The 19231-nt window shown below is 40.6% G+C and overlaps 1 protein-coding gene across 1 annotated transcript in view; it reads right to left on the bottom strand.

The window, feature by feature from the left end:
• Positions 1-18974, bottom strand: part of PREX2 (phosphatidylinositol-3,4,5-trisphosphate dependent Rac exchange factor 2) — a 186144-nt gene extending 167170 nt beyond the window's left edge. Inside the window, exon 1 of the mRNA XM_086464959.1 lies at positions 18834-18974. Coding sequence (XP_086321085.1) covers positions 18834-18974 — 141 coding nt within the window. The remainder of the gene's footprint in view (positions 1-18833) is intronic.
• Positions 18975-19231: the final 257 nt, after the last annotated feature.

The raw sequence follows: 19231 nt of genomic DNA, 5'->3' as shown, positions 1-19231 counted from the left end.
CTCACAGGGAAAGTGCTCCAGTCCCTGATCATCTTCATGGCCCTCCTCTGGACTCGCTCCAACAGTGTTTTACACTGGGGGCCCCAGAGCTGGATGCAGCACTGCAGGTGGGGTCTCACTAGAGCATAGGAGAGGGGGAGAATCACCTCCCTCGACCTGCTGGCCATGCTGCTTTTGATGCAGCCCAGGATGCAATTTCCTTTCTGGGCTGCAAGCACACATCAAAGGTAAGTTTGTTTTCCTGTAATTTCCAATTAACAGGGTATTCATAAGTATGAGCATACAAACTTAGAAGTTTATTATGCAAAAGTTGTTTTACAGCAAATTACAGGCAATCTAAACATATTTTCATTCCTGCATTATCAAATTACTTATCACTAAAGCCATTCTTTCTCATTAAGGCAAAAACTGGACACAGACTTTTTAATTAAAAAATCAGAGCCTCTGTGGGGCAAGAGCAGCAGTAGCTAGTCCCCCAAGGCCAGGTGGCCAAGCCCTGAACGGTATTCATAAAAAGGGTATTAAAAAGAAAATTATCAAGTGTAAGTACAGACAGAAGTTGAGATGCAGTGCCTTGCCTAAGTCCTGTCCACGTGTGAATGGGTGGGAGCAGTATGAGCTCTGGCAGACAAACTGCTTTCACTCTGCACCAGAAGCGCTGGAGATGTGAGAAGAATCTGAAATTTAACCAGAAGTAAAAACTCGTGTGTTTGTCTTAGCCTGGGCATAGCATCAGGCTACATCATAATTTAAGTTAATGATCCATTTTTACCAGGATATTAGTCATCCCCTAGAGCACGTAGATTCACACAGACAGCTGACTTTTCCTTTTCTGTACCCTGGACACAGCCTGTGCATATACAGGTACAGAAAGTCAGAGGTGTAAGGACCAGCATTGACAAGTTGATGCCTGCTGTGGACGCACAAGCTCAAATACATTAGTTACTATTGATCTATAGTACTTTTTCAACAATTTTATTGTACGTTTTCAATCAGAAAGAGAAAAATCATAGTGTAATACACTTTTCCCACAGATACAAAGTATGGGACCTGAATTCAAGTATCAGTGAGATATTATTTAACTCCACGACCAAGCTTTTTTTTAAAAAACAAACTACACACACAAAAAACCCCGCAAACCACAAAAATAGAAAAAAAAAAAAAAAAGACCAAAAAAAAGACATGCTTCCAGAGAAGAAAACAAGCATATAATATTCAACAGACATAAAACAAAGGGAGAAAATGAAAGGTTTAACATTTGTTTTAACAGTATGTTTCTGTAACAATTAAAATGTTATAAACAACTAATGGGAGGTCTGGTCATGGCTCATCATGGCTTTACAATCCACGTAATATTTTGGGATGTGTGTAAATTAGCATTAGAGACACTAGGAATGGTGGGCTAGATATATCTGTATATGACAGACTACTGCAGTAGAAACCAAGTTATAAAGTGATACGAAAAGTCTTTATGTAATAGTCTGAAATTTGATAGGCCCTGTGGTAACCAGTTTTCCAACTCAGTCTGAAAACTCAGGAAAACAGTAGTGGCCTAAAATCTTGGGCTTTATTGTACTAGTAGAGGCTTTTTAGAGGCCAAAAATACTATTCTAAGATCCCCGCTGCATCAGTTATGCTTCATTTTCTCACAAGCCTTAGAAACGAACCAAGTCAAAAATTTGTCTGCATGAGGCAAGTTTGCAGTTCATTTAAATTTTTCATTAACCAGAAAAAAACCTCAAATCTTTCACTGTACAAGACTTCATATCACAATAGGAATCTTCAATATGCAAATATTTGGTTCCCATCCATAGTGCAGAGTAAAGCTATAGCTGCCCTTCTGCCACTGGATATTACACTTATCTCTTAAGTCCAGCTATCTATCAAGAACACCACTGTCTTCCACAAGAAAAAAAAAAAACAACAGTGAATAAAATTTGAATAAATGGGAGAATAAAGGGTCAATAACCAGAATTGCTGTGATATACTGCTAAATCGCTTTTGGAAGTCCAGGGAATAACTATAGTGAATGCTTCATTCTGCTACCACCAGCCAGCATACGAGAAGTTTTACTCTGTGAAATTAAAAGTTTTAGAAATAAATGGGAAAGGCAGAGCAATGAATTAGCCCAGGGCTGTTTGGTGGCTGCAAAACAACAGGAAAAGGAATGGAATAGCCATTACAGGCTTTATTGCCATGGCACATTATGACAGACAACAGCACACAAAGAACAAAAAGTTTAGACACAAAGTAACATTTTGCCAAAATCCTGTTTTACATCTCACAGTTCTTGCAGTCAAAAGCCAAATTATACTTGGCAAGTAAGTATGGGGAACTTCTCAGCACAAAGATGTGTAATACGCAAATGCATAATAGTAGCCATGTGGCCATATTTTAATTTTTTTTTTAATCTTGTAAGACCATTTGATCCAAATCTAGCTATTAATATTTTATCAGTAAATCTACAAGTGCCAAAATTCATTGTTACTTTCTGTGTTGGAAATTGCTCTAATCCAGATGAAAAGTAATTAATCCAGTGTATTTCCAGCACATATTTCTCACAAAATGCCCAAATTAACTTCATTTTTCATGACACGGCAATTGCCAGCAAAAAGCAACACGTGCTCACCAATCCCATAGAGTAACTCCATAAAATCAGTTTAAATGTCAGAACTAAGTATTTTATGTAACACTGCCATTGTTAATTGTTATAAAGTAGCATTTGTACACAAAATAGGTTTGACAGAGAAATAAGAGAAGATTCAGAAGATAAAAGGCATTTCCTTTCTACCAATTCACCTGAAAATTTTCACTCAGACCCAAGAAAGTGTCTGAAAGGACCCCAGTATCAAAACATTTCTCAGTGAAGACGTGTCCTGCAAATAAATTTGGAAAAGCCTCTGTTTTACTCGACTGTACATGTTGAAAACTGCATTACAAAATCTAAGTTAAGAACTTAGTGAGATTGAGTAGTAAATAGTCAACTTAATGACTTAAAAATTGATAGTATAGCAGATGATAAACTACTGTAGCTATAAAATAGAATTCTACCTTTTAAAAAAAAAGTTTTAACTCAGCAAAAGTTTCTTCACTTGGTCTATTGAATGAAATGATGAATCAATTGTACCAGTACTGCAACTCCTGTTAAACTTTTATCTTCATGTATTCCAACTAGAATAAACTTTAATCATGGCTGAAGGTCATCTCCACCAACTCACAGGTGTGTTCTGTAATACATGTACATGAAATTTAAAGACAAGCTACCTCTTACGAACTCATCCGGCTGAATCTTGACTTAAAGAGGATTTGCAGAGCTTTTTGGGGGAGGGTCAGATCCTTTTCCTATCTACCGAAAACCATGGCTTATATTGTAGCAGTATCAATGTAATTTATTCTCAGCTTCTCACAAACATTTCATCACTTTATTGGCTGAGATACTGATTTACCAGCCTTCCCCAATTTCGTTCTGTAACAGTAGACTAAAAACACAAAAACAAAGCACAATTCTTTTTTGCAGTTCAAATCCTTATTGTTCTGCAAAGCTTCCGAGTCTACTATACTCACATTCTTCTTAGTTTCTCTTTTGAGGATGTCAGTCAGGTCCATAGTAGGCACAGAAACTTGAGGATTATTTAATATAATTTTATTTCATCACCTATTCAAAAGCATTCTAACCACAGCACAATATATTTGATCCTTATAAAGAGGGAACTTAAGCTTTCCTTGCTGTGATTTACTACTTCTAAATGCAAATACGGAAACGTAATTAAGACAGGTAGAACAGACAGTAAATTGCCTGTAAAACATTTACAAGAGTGAACCACTGCTTTTCAATACAGATCACAGCAACTTCATACAGTAATGAAAACACGTTCTTTGTGCACTCACACTCAGACTGAAGAAAGCTTTACCTTCCTTGGGGCCAAAGACCTCTTCAATATCTGCAGAAAACAGGAAACTTTCCTTCCCATTGTTTCTGTCTGGTCTGACTATTGTAACAGTTCAGTAGAAATAAACACGGGAAAAAGTCCCTTTATTTCCTGTAAGGACAACCTCGTAGCATATGGGAAGAAATTAACACACTCATACAGAATATAATTGCCAACTTCCAGGCATTATTCTTAATAAACAGAATCTCATGTAGTGTCAAAGAGATAAATGAATGAGGAGCAACCTTAAAGTAAATGAAAATAAAAGTTATTGCTACCAGGTCTTCAGTCTCCCGCCTCTGCCCACATAAAGAATGCTTCCCGGTATACTACAGTGTATTTAAATGAGGTAACCACATCCAATTAACTTTGTAATTTCCACTAATTAATTCCAAATAATGGTAGTTACGTGGTGTTTTGTACAACTGAATTACAAAATTAACATCTTACTAGAAAAGGAACCTTTCTACTTAGAGAAAACAGCAGATATAATCCTTCTATTTAAGAGATCTCCTCTGTAATTCTAATCCACAGAAATAGCTCAACTCTGCCAAAAGTATTTCCAACATTATGAAGCGATCTACAAAATGCCACTTTCAAAGCGTTAAATCAGTTGCATCATCTTGAAAACCTGGAGGTCTCTTTACTGGTAAGCTTGAGATCAGCTAAAGATAGCTCACGTTTTGCTCTCTAATTACAAAATTCTCAATTATCTCTCTAATTATTGAAATTCCATATTTTATCATAAAATAAATAAAAATAAGCACACAAGAACCAAATGCAAAGATAACGGTATTTTCACACCTCAAGCTAAAGATGTCCAAGAACCTGCATTTCCAACTTATTGCTAGACACACTCACTTCAACTATCCAACAACATAGTTAACTTCTGGGACCACGAGAGGCACCTAATTTAACACTGCAAAAGCCAGTGATGCCTGTCCTATGAACACAAATACTACAATACTAGGAAATCTCATCACACACTTGACATGTTTCAAAGGGGACTTTGTGCGCTTTTTCATTTTTTGAAGAATCAGTAACTGCTCCCTCTTCCTTTTCTATCTTGTTCGCGCACTTTTCCTTCATTTCCAGTATTCTCCCCCTTCTGTTTCCAGAGCACAGAGTTTCTCCTGGAATCTTCACACCTCTCATTCTTTGTATTTATTCCTGTTGTTGGCTACTTTTGTCCTCCGAGTGCCCTTTCCACACTTTTTCCCCATACACTGTTTCACACTGCAAAACAGAATGGTGAGAAGGAGCAAATGGCAACTACAGCTCATTCTTCAAGGATCTTCCCCATCTCTAAAAATACCACCTTCGATATTCAAAGGTAAACTAAGAGAGGAAAGCAGGGCCTAAGTAAGGTGCTAACTACACTGTGCAAAAAAAGGATAAGCAGAATTCTTTAACATCTTTCAGTACAAGAAAAATCATCATTCAGTACCTCAAACATCTATTACACATATTTGGGGGTTTAGTTTTTTACCCTCTGAAAACTGTTGTGCAAAAGATCAAGAATGAAACCAGGGTGAAGATCAATGATACTGACACCAGAAGAATTCATCCTGATGGAGTTTAAAATATGATCAGAAGTATGAAAGGGGTTTCGTAACAGGAATAAGTAGACTTGGACTTCTAACAAGACAAACAGTGATGCAAGTACTTAGTGATTTTTTCAGGACATTCAACATGAGCAAAAGGAATTATTTTGTGGGAAATGCATTCAGAAGTTACTGGTGCCAAAAAAAACCCAAACTGTACAAAACTAAAGTGGGCAAAGTCAGAGATTACTTAGTTTGCATCCAGGCCCTACATCCACAGTCTCCAATACAGACAGACAGTGCACTTGTGCCTGAAGCACACCCTCCTTAAGTAATGCTGCTAAGCACCATTATAAAAAAAATTACTATGATAGATCTATTATTAAATCTGTCACAGCAATTCACAGGTTCCTTCCAACACCTCTTGGTTTTAGGTGTATTTATCTTATACTGCAAGTTCATTTAAGTGGTATTTTTAAGCTTTCAAGATCAAAAAGCAGCTATGATTATAAATTTAGGGCGGCCACTTTTACAAAGGCATTCTACAGATCAGGGGATATTTATTGTCTTCCTACTTTATATGGCTTCTGCAAAAAAAAAAAAAAAACTCTTTCCCACCGACAACAAAAGGATAAGGAGGAGCTATTCAGTGATCAACATTTTACAAGTGACAAAACACTAACTCTACAGGTATGTGCCACTTTTCCTTCCCTCTACCTTGTAAGGCTTTTGTATCTTCTTAAAAATGAAAGCAGTCCTTATACACTGCACAGCTTCAGTTGCTTCCACGTCTGTTTAAGTCGCAAATGCCTCTGTAACTCTTAAAGCAAAGTCCCTCTACCACACTCACACCACAGAATCCAAGGATGTTGTCTCAAAGCATCCTGTTGTATGCTATTTCTTCTAGGCATCTGGATACACCATATGCTTAAATTCCTTGGGTAAGGTAACTTAGCGTACACTAAGCAATAAAACAAAGTGATTTTCCAGTCTTGTTACACGAACTCACAGCATCCCAGGCATCAATCACTTTGTTATACAGTACATCATTTCAACTTTATAGGTCTGTGTTTTTACTGCCCAATTTTTTTCAAAATATCACAGTAGGGATCAAGAAGTAAATCACGGTCAATTAAGTTTACAGAAGAACCTGAGAACATCCTGAAAGTGTATTAAGGGCCAGGGCAGAGAAACCTTGCTTACCATTCTTTCATTTTGTATCTGGTACTTTCTAGCTTATTTCAATAACATAAAATGGGAAGTGGATGATCTTACGGTATCTTTTTTTAAAGAAAATACAAACTAACGAACTGTTTCAGTGGTTGCTCCACTTTCATGCTGTTATCTAGTAACCAGTATTTAACTTAATTCCCAATCTGGAATTTTCAGATGGGTAATAACATAAAACCAGCTTTGTTTTAGGTATACCTTCAGATTTGTTTCTCCAACTGCCGAGTACAGGACACTAGTCATTGTCCCTCAGCCAGCAAGACCTGGCCAGCCTCTAAGCTCTGACCAGCCACTATCCAGTTATATTTTCCCAAATGCTTTTTGTGATGCGAATAAAGACATCTTTATTATCTACCAAGAGGCTGAAGTCCCAAGTACAGAGAATTTCCCATGGCCCATCTCATACCTAACCAGCTACAATGAGGATTAACTTCCTGGCCTAGCTACTCTGCTTGTTTGTAGCCTACTTCTCTGCTATTCAGCCTGCCAGCTGATAGCTCTTGCCTGATCCACACTGTTCAAATTGATTTATATTCCTGATTGAGTTTTTTACACTTCAACTTCAAATATCACAGAAGACACCATGTACACACCTCAAGCAACTCGGCTCTCCAATACATTACCACATTCCTGTTGAGATCACCTGTAACACATTACTAACATGTATATCCGGTAAGGCAACAAGTTTTTTTCCGAGACATGTCTAAGAGCGCTCTGTGTCCACTGATGCTCCTCTGTCATATCATGTTTGAGTTAGGCATAAGGAGGCTGGGATTGTTAAGTAACATGTAGGAACACATTCATCCCTCACTCTAGGAATGACTCCATTTAAACAGCCTGAGAAATTACCAGTGTATTTCACAGGGCAAAATATTAAAAAAAAACCAAACAAAAAAAACCCAAAAAACCCAACAACTTATTTAATGTAAATTCGCCTGACAGTTGATACTGGTCACTTGCTCTAGCTGTTACAATAAGCAAAAGTGTATTTAGAAAGCGAACATATCAATATATAGAAGGTATTTAAATTTCAGGTGCAAGTATCAGCAGCTACAACCAAATTTCATTTTGAAGTGAGAGTACATATAAAACTTCCATAGGAAGATCAAGGAGTAGATTATTTATTCTGGTCCATTCAGAAAGATATTACAATTTGTCAGGGGGCCTGCAATGACACTGAAACAAAGAAAGCCACGCTATTACATATCACTGTTCTTTCCACTGTTCTTCAGTTTTACCTGTTTCTCCTACCCATTTCCCTACACTAAACTTACACTCTTCAGCCTTGAACTTGAAAGCTCATGAGGTATGCCAGATGACTTGGTAGCCAAGCTGACAAAAGCATGAAGGAGAATCAGCAGGTCTCATGGAACCTAAAATATGTGTCAACCCTTAATATCTCAGTTCTGTCCCTATAACAGGATAAATTCAGCTGAGAAGCATCTATGAGAGAATCACAGGAGCAATAAAGCTTGCACAAAATGAAGCTGTCTTTGAAGAATTGTCCTTGCAGTTTCTCAGCCATTTTAAGGAGACAACCATTCTTCTAGCATCAACTACATATAAATGGAAAGGGCTGCTTTGCTCTCAGGGTACTGAACTAAGAATCAAGACATCAGATCATATTTCTGGCTCTGCCACTGACTTCCACTGGGACCCAAAAATCAAGATCTGTCTCTAAGTTTCCCATTTGTAGAACTACTCAGATTTGAGTTATTAATGACAGCAATGCACTGAGAGATCCCTGAATAGAAAATATTACAGAATCACCAGCTTATCTGTTTCCTGAGCAAATATAATACATTTGAAAAAAAAATCTGTGTATCTGAGTTTTCTCTTGGATTTTGAATACTTGTTTGCTGAATGGTATAGCCTGGCCATTTGCACTGCAATTTCAGAGTACAAAGGAAACAAAGTAGAGATATAACCCTGAAAAATTTGCTTTCCTGAAGAGCTGAACCTTCAAGACAGTCTGTCTTTTTCATACCAATAAATTGCAAAATTGGTGAGTCATGTAGGTTGAAACGGACTTTCAGAGGTCATCTAGCCCAATTGCTTGAGCAAACAAGTTGCCCAGTCTTGCCCAGGTGAGCTTTGAACAAAGTGAAGATATTCCACAGCCTCTGGGCAACCTATTCCATTTTTGACCATCCTCATGGTAAACAATATTTTTTCCCCTCACATTGAGTTGAAATTTCCAATTTTCCATTGCTTCTCCTTCTTCCACTGTGCACCTCTGAGAGGAATCTGGCTCCATCTTCTCCATATCTACCCATCACGGAGTTGTAGACAATAATAAAAATTCCACTGAGCCTTCTCTTCTTAAGGTCACCAAAACCCTGGGGTCTCAGCCTCTCTTTGCAGTAATACGCTCCAGGCCCGTCCTCACCTTGCCCTCAACCAGACTTGCTCAAATCGGTAAATTTATTTCTTGAACTAGGAAGCCCAGAATTTGAGTCACAAAGGTCTCACAAGTGTAGAGTAGAGGGTAAAGAATCACTTCCCTTGACCTACTGGCGACACCGTTTGCTAAAACAGTCCAGGACGCTGATTGTTTTCTACACTGCCAAGGGGCAATGCTGACTCATGTTCCTGTTCTTGTCCACAAGCACTCCCAGAGCCCTCTCTATAAAGCTGCTTCCTAGCACCCAGCCTGTACTGGTGCACAGGGTTATTCCATCCCAGGTGCAGGACTCTGCATTTGCCTTCACCAAACTTCATGAGGCTCCTGTCAGTACTCCAACCTGTTGAGATCCCTCTGACTGCTCAAAGTGCACCATCCAGAATATTACTGAAGACACGATAGAGTATTGGTTCTTGAGGAATATGGCTCATAACTGGCCACCACTTGTACTTAGTGCTGTTCAGAACTGTCCCCTGAGTCTAACAGATCCACTAGTTTCCCATGCACCTTACTGTCTATTTATCCAGTCCAGATTGATGACATCTGGATGTAAGGATACTATGTGACACTATGCCAAAGACTTTGGTTAAATCATGGTAAATAATATCCACAGCTCTCACCAAGATCACTGAGCCAGTCATGTCCTCATAGAAGGCAATCAAGTTGATCAGGCATGATTCACCCTTGATAAATCCCCAGAGGCTGCTTCCAACCACTTTCTTTTCCATTAGCTGCATGGAAATGGTTTTGAAGATGTTTCACTGCATCATCTCTGCAAGGACTGAGGTGAGGCTAATGAGCTCACATTTTCCCAGATCCTCTTCCTTGACCTTCCTGAAGTTAGGTTTCACATTTGTGTTTTCCCAGTCATCAGGAACTTCCCACAATCACCATGACCATTCAAAGACGACAGACAGGCCTCACATTGACATCAGCCAGCTTCCTCAGATGCATCCCATCTGATCTCAGCCTGGTGTATTGTCTCAAAGCATCCTGTTGTATGCTATTTCTTCTAGGCATCTGGATATACCATATGCTTAAATTTCTTGGGTAAGGTAACTTAGTACACACTAAGCAATAAAATGAAGTGATCTTCCAGTCTTGTTACACAAATTCACATCATCCCAGGCATCAATCACTTTGTTATACAGTACATCATGCCTCAACTACTTTGTAACTTTGCCTTCCTCTACTGTAGCCAATGACACATTCTCACGAAATCTTCAAGTCAGCTTTCAGAAGCCTAAAGGAAACCTTTATCAGTGAAAACTCCAGAAGAAAAAGGATGGACTACCTCAGTCTTTTATATGTCCCCTTTTCACAAGGCTCCCTGCCCCTCTGAGCAGTAGGCACACATTTTCCTTAGCCTTCCTTTTGCTACCAATGTATCTACAGAAGCCCTTTCTGTTGCCCTTCACATCCCTACTTCCAATGCCAGCTGAGCTTTGACTTCACTATCTCCATTCTTGCATATCTTTATATTCCTCCTGAGTAGCCTGTCCCTAAGCTCTCTTGAGTCCCACACTAATGCACACAATCTATGCACCAAAGATAGTGATGATCCTGCTCTGTCCAAAACAGAAAACTGAACCAATATGCATGTAGTTTATAATTAAAGCAAAAATTGTTAAAGAAAACTCCTGAAAACGAATATGCATGAGTACATAAGTATAAAAAGTTACTTCTATAAAAAGGTGTCATGGTTTGAGCCCACCCAGTCAGCAACAAAGCACCACACAGCCACTTGCTCACCCCTACCCCCTCCTCGGTGAGACGGGGAGGAGAAAATACAACCAAAAGGCTTGAGGGTTGAGACAAAGGACAGGAAGGGCTCACTCACCAGTTATGGTCATGGGCAAAAGACAGACTCAACTTGGGGATAACAACATACATTTAATACAAACAAGCACCACCATCAAGGATAATGAGAGATACAACCAGGTCTTAAATACACCTTCCTCCCCCGACAGACACCCCTCCGGTCTTCGTGGGCTCAGCTCTGCTCGCTCTTCCACCCCAGCAGCGCAGGGGGGCAGGGAATGGGGGTCACAGTCAGTCCGGCACAAGATGTCTGCGCTACTCCTTCCTCCTAAGGGAGAGGGGTCCTTGCAGTCCTCCCCTGCTCCAACGTGGGCTCCCTCTCATGAGAGACAGTCCTCCCAATGATGGACTGCTCCAGCTCGGAGTCACGGTTTTCTTTGGGTCCAGTACTCTGCTCTGGCCTGGGGTCCTCCACGGGCTGAAAGCCAAGCTCTGGGCCACCGCTGATCTCCATGGGCTGCAAGCGGTCAGCCTGCCATCTCACCACAGGCCACAGTGGTTCAGCCTGCCATCTCACCACAGGCCACAGGGGAAATCTTTGCTCTGGCACACCTCCCCCTCTCCTTCCTCACTGACCTGGGTGTCCACAGGGTTTTTCTCTCACAGCCCCCTCCTCTCCTCCACTCCCAAACACTCACAAACAAAAACCCACAAAGAACCTTGCCCACAGGTTTTCCCCTCTTAAACAGGGTTATTTGCTGATTGGCCCAGCCTTAGCCAGAGGCAGGTCCAACTTGGAGCCAGGGGAGCTTCTAGAAGCCTCTTACAAGAGCCACCTCTGTAGACCCCTCTCCAGCTACCAAAACCCACCAGACACAAGTCCAACACAAAAAGTTGAGCCTAAAATATTCTAATTATTAATCTAAATTATTATCTTGGTCAAGTCGGTATTTCATTCAAGGATAGCCCAATTCCTTTCCAAACAGGGACATACACTTAACATACAGACACATGGCTATAGCATTCTACAGACTGACAATTTTCCCCCACCAGTATCTTAGGTCAAATATAGCCAGTTTGGATTTGTTTATTTTGGCCAAAATACAGTTCCTTTTGGCTTCCAATGTGAAGAATTTCTCCGTTCCTTCTATAGTGTAATACTGTTACTAACTTAGACTTCATCTTCTTTGACAAAATTGTTCTTCATGCTAGCCCTACCAACCTTGGAATACATAGTTTCAAAGCACTTGGTGTTTTAAAATGATGACAAAAATTACTACTGAAGAGGGTTGAAAAATATGGCTCCATAAATATTTGAAATCACTGCAAAGAGCATACTATTCAACAGAGTTAGGCTGCACAGAATAACTCAAGTCTGGGCATATTGATTGATGGTCCCCTCCAAGGAGTCTCTTCTAAATTAGCAGCTCACATTACAAACTTGTGAACTATATGTGGCAGGAGAGTTAGGACTGAGCTATAAGGCAGAGCAAAGGAATAACTGGAACACTGCAAACACAATGATATTTATAAATACAGATAAACAAGAAGTTGTACAACACCCCTAAGCATATCATGGTCTTCTACATGACACATCTTCATCTACAATGTGTCTTAGGAACAGAGAAGTTTCTTAAATGCTACGAAACAAAAAGATTTCTCCTTTCAGAATTTTAGGCTTTTCACTGAACAGCTAAACAAACCATATTTCTTCTTAAAGGGCAGCTTTCACAATATAGTCTAAGTACATCTGAGAGCAGTACGAGGAAATCCATTGAAAAGTATGAAACATCTGTCTAGTGTACACTGCAGTATAATTCCCTACACTACCAAACAAGATAAGATATGTGCTTGAAAATTCTTCTGAAATACCTCTGCTTTTTGCCATTGTCATACCTTGCATGAACTCTATGCTCAGCTAGTAGAGATGTGAATAAGCTTTCTTGCTAATCCACTCCATAAAGCAAGCATTCAACGTTGGGGGCAGGGGTTACAAAGAAATAAACAGCTTGTAAGCAGTTACCCTTACTCTGATAAAGACCACAGGTGGTGCTATCGATATAGCCAAGCAAAGGCAAATAAGAATAGAATACCACAGTCACGTTTTTTGTAACAGTTAAGCAAGTTAAGAGCAGACATTGGAAGTGAATGGAAAAGATATTGACTTTCTATGGTAATTGTGTTTGCACTTCCTTTTGACTTTTTATGATGAAGTAGCCATAGAACGTTGTTTTTCTTTTCCTGGAGAGAAAGGAAATGGCATAACCTTATCGAAAAATGCAGCCAGTTAAAACCCTTCCCTTCCATTCATTTAAATCCCTTTTATAAAATATAAATGCAATTATGCAAACCCTTATGAAGTCATAATCAGTACTGTAATTGCAATATACATGTAACATATTTAGGGAGCTGGACTTGATGATCCTTATGGGTCCCTTCCAGCTTGAGATATTCTATGATATATACATATACACACAAAAACAACACATACACATTGCCATTGTATCAAGCTAAAATCATAAAAGATCATTTTAAAATGGTTCTTTTGTGAAAGGCCCCACACCTGATTCCATCACCTAGCATATTCATTTGACGAGTTTCAATCCAGGACACAAATCCTCTATTGCTGGTCAGGGTTAGTAACGCTTAATTGGACTAAAGTTTACCTTGAGTCTCAATTATTATTAAACACTTGTCCAACTAATTAGTCTGATCAACAATCAGAAAAATGCCTATTGAGCCAAAAGAAAGGAAAGGCTCAGTGTAGCAGGGAAATACAGATCCTGAGGAGTCACACAGCCACTGAGAAAGATGGGCAATAAACCTTATAGATAAAATCTCTTTATTCCCCTTGAAAAGCAAGGACTCAGCTTCCATTAACAGGGCACAGATTTAAAGAACACAAACCCTATTTTCACTTCAGTGCAAGCAGAATAGGGCGTAGAGGACACTACATTAGGATCTAACGGAATTAAATCGAGATTTGCAAGTTAACTGACAGGAATGTACATATATTCACAGAAGAGAATCTCTAAACCATACTACAGTCTACATAATGAATAAGCTTTGGTTTTCTCCAGCTGATTCAAGACCTAACTAGTCACCCCAGCTGAGGCCATGGGGTTTGGGAAGGCTTACATAAGTGCCAACATCTGCTTCTATTCCCATCAACATCAAATTTGTCAGAACACGAAACTGCACCAGAAAAACAATCCCTGTCATAGAAAAATAAACTCTACTTCCATGGATATCCCCTGAAGTACCAAGTGCAGCAGATCTATTACATTTCCAATTTCTACTTAAAAATAAAATTTCATTCCAAAATATATATATTTTTTTAATAGATATATGTTTGTCTACTATTGTATCTAGCCTGTTTCCTTGCAGTGTACCTGCATTCTAAAGTTCGTCATGGCCTGGTTTGCCTTTACTGGCCAAACAATCGATGTAAAACACAATCATAAAAACTAAGCTTACACCAAGTTACAAAGCGACAAATTAAGTCAGCCACTTTTTGGCAACTCTTTACTATTAAATACTTTTTAATTTCTCAGCAACTTCTACCCACAGTTTTACTGGTCTCTTTACTACTGCTATATTGAGGGTTCAGGTGAGTATCCTGATTTATACAGTAAATGAAACCTCACACGAAAACATTAAGCAAATTCTTAATAAAAAACTTGTATTTTTAAAACACTTGTTAAAAAGTCAAATATATTCCCCAGCACAAAATTGTGCATCAATGAGAATCTTGGAAAAGTTTACATAGTTTGACTCTCGTTAGCTAATTGTGCTCATAGAGCAAAATAGGAAATTTTCATTATGTTTACACAGAGCACAGTAAATATACAGGCTTTGTCATTTGCTGTAAAGAATTAAATAGATAGGTGCATATTGATAAAGCCACAAAATTTTTTTAAAAAGCATCTTTACCATGAACACTCAAAGTAATATTATTTATTCAGTTACACGGTTGGATGACATGTAATTATTTTAGACAGAGTAAATATTCACCAATTGTTGCTTTCTTTCCCCTCCAGAAAGTGCATTCTGGTAAACAAAAAAAAGATTCTCCTCTGTCCTTGCAAGTACAGCTTCTCTGTCACTGGAAAACAAAGATTTCACCATAGGAAGATGATACTATCATCAGAGAGATCACCCAGCAGCACAGAAATCCCAGTTGCTAATGTAGCCAGTAAAGAATCAATAGTTTGTAACAGAAACTTCATATTATCGGTCATAAAAAACTCCATCTGTAGATACAGATTTCAAAGACATTTTAGTGTCTTAGGTAAATTCTTTCATCACTATACTTGTTTCTTTTAAGAAATGCTAAATGCTAACAAGAACAAAAACTCTGGTATTGCAATGACACTCCAAAGGAAATATCTGAAGGAAAAGTGTAAGCCTTTGTTCATAATTTCCTGTGCATGCCTCCTCCCTCCCACATCGCTGCAACTACTGGCAGACTTCAGTTTATACACTTCACATGTGCTTACGTATCTCGCTCAAACGGGCCCAAAACTGTTGTTGCTTAGTATTACTGATGTCTCAATATACTGGGCTACTATAGTTTATTACCGGAAGATTCAGAAGAGCCAAAAGACTAATATTAACATATATTTCCACTCAGATTTGATCTGTGATCAGTGCAGATTAAAAATAATACACTGTATTCAGACAACGTAAAACCAAAAAGAAGAGGTGAACAAACTCATGTGGGAATGATTACTCTGCTACCTTTACCTAAAAAAATAATGAGTATATTATATCTTCTGCTTTGCACTTAATACCCTTGTACAGTTTTGACAGAACACACAAATCAAGCTGGTTCTCACTACACTGATGACAACTGGAGGATGAAGAGTCACAGAGGCACAGGGGAACAAATATACTGTAAATAACCAACCAGAAATTGTTCCTTGACGAAACATTCTTTAATTGCAATATAAACTGAAGAACCTAAATAAATTTAACATATAATAGACATGTTTCCAGCACAGGAGAACCAGCAATGCATCTCCCATGTTAACACACACCAGCAAAGTCACTTCCTCCTTATAATCTCTTCATCCTCCAACCAGCTACAAACTGTACCAGGCAAAGCCCAGTCTCCCCAATGTGACTGCATCAGCAACCGGGGTCTCCTCCTCCCACCACTCAGCTAAAGCAGGCTTACACTTCACTTTCACTCATATCTATATTGCATACTACCCATTGCAACTGTAATTTTGTCTCAGCTGAAGGGCTCATGCACATTATCAATTCACAAGATCTCATGTAGTACTCGGGAAAATGAGTTAGGTGTGGTATGATGTACCTTGTGCTTCCACACAAAACCCACGTACATACTGCCCAATTTCTACGCAATCGATTGAAGAAAACTGAATTTTTCTATTCCTTATCTTAACTGCCTCCTCAACTGGGCATAGACACAAAATAGAAATTGCAGTCCAAACAGGTGAAAAGTTAGCTCTCTTGCCCATCACTACTACACAAGTGCTAATGTACTTTTCCACATGAACCATACACATCATAAAAGATTACAGTCTACAACCCCACAGAAGAAATAGGCTGTAAACCTGAAACCACAGGGGTTTTTTAATTTTTTCATTTATCCAAATGAATACTCTGTTGCTATTAACTACAGTGAAAACTGCAGGTACTCCGTGTTAAGAAGACTATAAATGGCTTCAACTTCTCAATCATAAAGCAAATACAGTTTCTACACAATGAACTCCACTGATAACATCAAGGCGACCTGGAAGCCCAACTCTTAACTTTTATTGGAACTTGAACCCCTCAGGCTACCTCTACTGCAACAACACATCCTGGAAAATAGGATAGGGGTTGGATAGAGAAATAAATAGTCAAGAGCTGGGACCCCACCCTGTTGGCAGCAGGAGGTTCACTTCAGACTAGCTCTTGTCTAGTCCCAGGAACTGCACACTCATTAGCAGCCAGATGTGCTCCTACAGAAAACCTTCCAGTTCACTTCGACCTAAAAGGAACCCAGGCTGCATGCCCCAAGACCACCTCATGATGTGAAACAAAGTAAGCTGGGATAGTGTTTGTATCTCAGAAGAGCTGGTCCTAGGACTGATAATGGTTTTAAGAAAAAAAAAAAAAAAAAAAAAAAGAGGGAACCATAAGCCTAGGACACCTAAGGAGAGGATCTAGCCTCCAGATCAAGAGTAACCATAGGAACAAGCACAGTGATGGTCTTGATGGCTCATGTAAAATAAATGTGACAGTCTTCATACTGGCCTTAGTCCAGTGGCCCTCATAAATCTACCACCACAGCTGTTCTCAACAGCAGTCCTAGCAGGTAGGCCAAAGGGAAGCTCAGAAGTTGTTTCCTTGAACCAAGGCTGAGGCACAGTTAAAACACATGACACTTCCCTGTGAAGGATTTACATCTCTGAACTGTCACTTGAATGCTGTTCACAACCATTAATGAATAGTAAAAACTTGACATAGAACGAGGTATTTAACTCTGGCCCTCCTCCCTTTCTCTATATGATTTATTAAGAACATCTTGATCCAAACTGCAAAAAGATTTATTACTGAATTAAGTATTTGGATGCAACTTGAAATACATACAGAGTCTGCTCTCTGCTCTTTAGAAGGAACTGACCACTTATCGCTTGAACACCAGTATCTGTTATGTCAAACTGCAGAGTCCAAAATTAAAGACATTATAACTTTTTAAATTTGGTGAAATGATCTAAGAATCTGACATGCACCAAATTTGGGGCTTAAGATAAAATATTGAAGAATATTCCATTAGGATATATATTTTTCTTTTACAATTGGTAAAATCTGATTGTTAAATGGAAGAAAGTAAAACACAATCGCACAGCCGCTTTCATAAACATAAACTATTAAAGAAAAAATAAAAAACAACAGAAAAAACACATTGGACCATTTACAATTTTTCATGGTTCTGCTGAGGATAAACATATGGAGAAAATAAGCTACTCTGTAGATCTTATTTCACTCCAGCGTCTGTGCTTTTATTCTCCCTGTCAGGCAAGTTGAGAATTTCCTCTTTCATGCAGAAAGATCTCTAGGCAGCAAAGCAGGAAGTTTGCAGTTTGAAGGATTTCCCCTCTTCACTGAGACAGGGGAGGAGAGAAAAGTATGAGAGGGCTACTGTGAAATCTTTCGCAAACTTAAGCAGCTGATCCGGACAAACTTATCTCAACGGGGTCCTCAAGTGTAGCTACCGAGACATGCACAAATGCATGCCCCCATCTGTTCTGTAATAATCGGTCACTTCGGCTTTTTGAAAGAGTGAAAACTCCTGTCTTTCTGATTAGGGAATTACCTGGCACAAATAATCCTGTCCACAGCGACAGTCAGGCGTAGAGGGAAGCTAAAACTGCTGGAACACAGCTCTTACCAGACCGCGCTACCACCCGACAGGAGCGAATGCTACGCGCGGCCTCGATGCCAAGCAGCTGCTGCACACCTGCACCCCCCGTCCTCCTCCTCCTCCTCCTCCTCCTCACCCCCCGGCCCCGCGGCTGTTCAAGGACTACCGCAAGGAATGCAACTGTGGCGCCCTGTAACGGCCACAAGCCCGAATGCCCGAGGCAGACCTGAACCCGAACGCATCCCATGCCCAGAGAAGTGAGGTCGCCCGTGCTGCAGTGAGATCACCGCCGCAGGCTCCCCGAGGAGGGCGGCCTCGGGGCTGGCGGGGGGGAAACACACGACCCCTCCCCAGCCACTGAGAAACCTCTTAGCCTCCCTCCCCCGTCGGCAGAAGCGGCCGCCCCGCTCAGCCCGGGGCGGAAAACCCGCTGCCGCCTGCGCGTCCCGCAGTGCCCGCCCGCTCTCCCCAGGGCCGCCGGTTCCCTGCGCAGCGGCGGCAGCGGGAGCGGGGCGAGTGCGGCCCCGGGCCGGCGGGCGAGGTGAGGCGAGGCTCCCCCCCGCCCAGCTCCGCGCCCCTCCGCTCACCGACACCAGGAACTCCAGCGTCCCCACGTAGTCCCGCTCGGTCTTGAGCAGCTCGTTGAGGACGCAGACGCGCAAGCGAAGCTGCTTCTCCAAATCCTTCCCGCTCTCCCCCCTGCCTTCCCCTTTGCTTTCCTCTGTCATGGTGCGGCGAGGAGGAGCGGCGCCCCCGGCCCGGCGCCTCTCCCGGCTGCAGGCAGAGCTGCCTGAGCGCCCCGGCACTGCGCTGCGTACAAGGACAACAAAAGACTCCGCTAAGTTACATAGTGGGGCCGGGCTCCGGCCGGTCCTCAGCCGCGCAGCAGCCTCGGCCCATCCACGCCCAGCTCCGGCAGCGGCCCGAGGTCCGGAGGCGAGGAGCCGCCCCAGCCCGGGCTCCTTTCCCGTCAGGAAGGGCACAC

This window comes from Leptosomus discolor, chromosome 5 (assembly GCF_034619465.1).
Source record: "Leptosomus discolor isolate bLepDis1 chromosome 5, bLepDis1.hap2, whole genome shotgun sequence".
Classification (NCBI taxonomy): Eukaryota; Metazoa; Chordata; class Aves; order Leptosomiformes; family Leptosomidae; genus Leptosomus; species Leptosomus discolor.
This window is presented reverse-complemented; position numbering and strand designations above follow the sequence as displayed.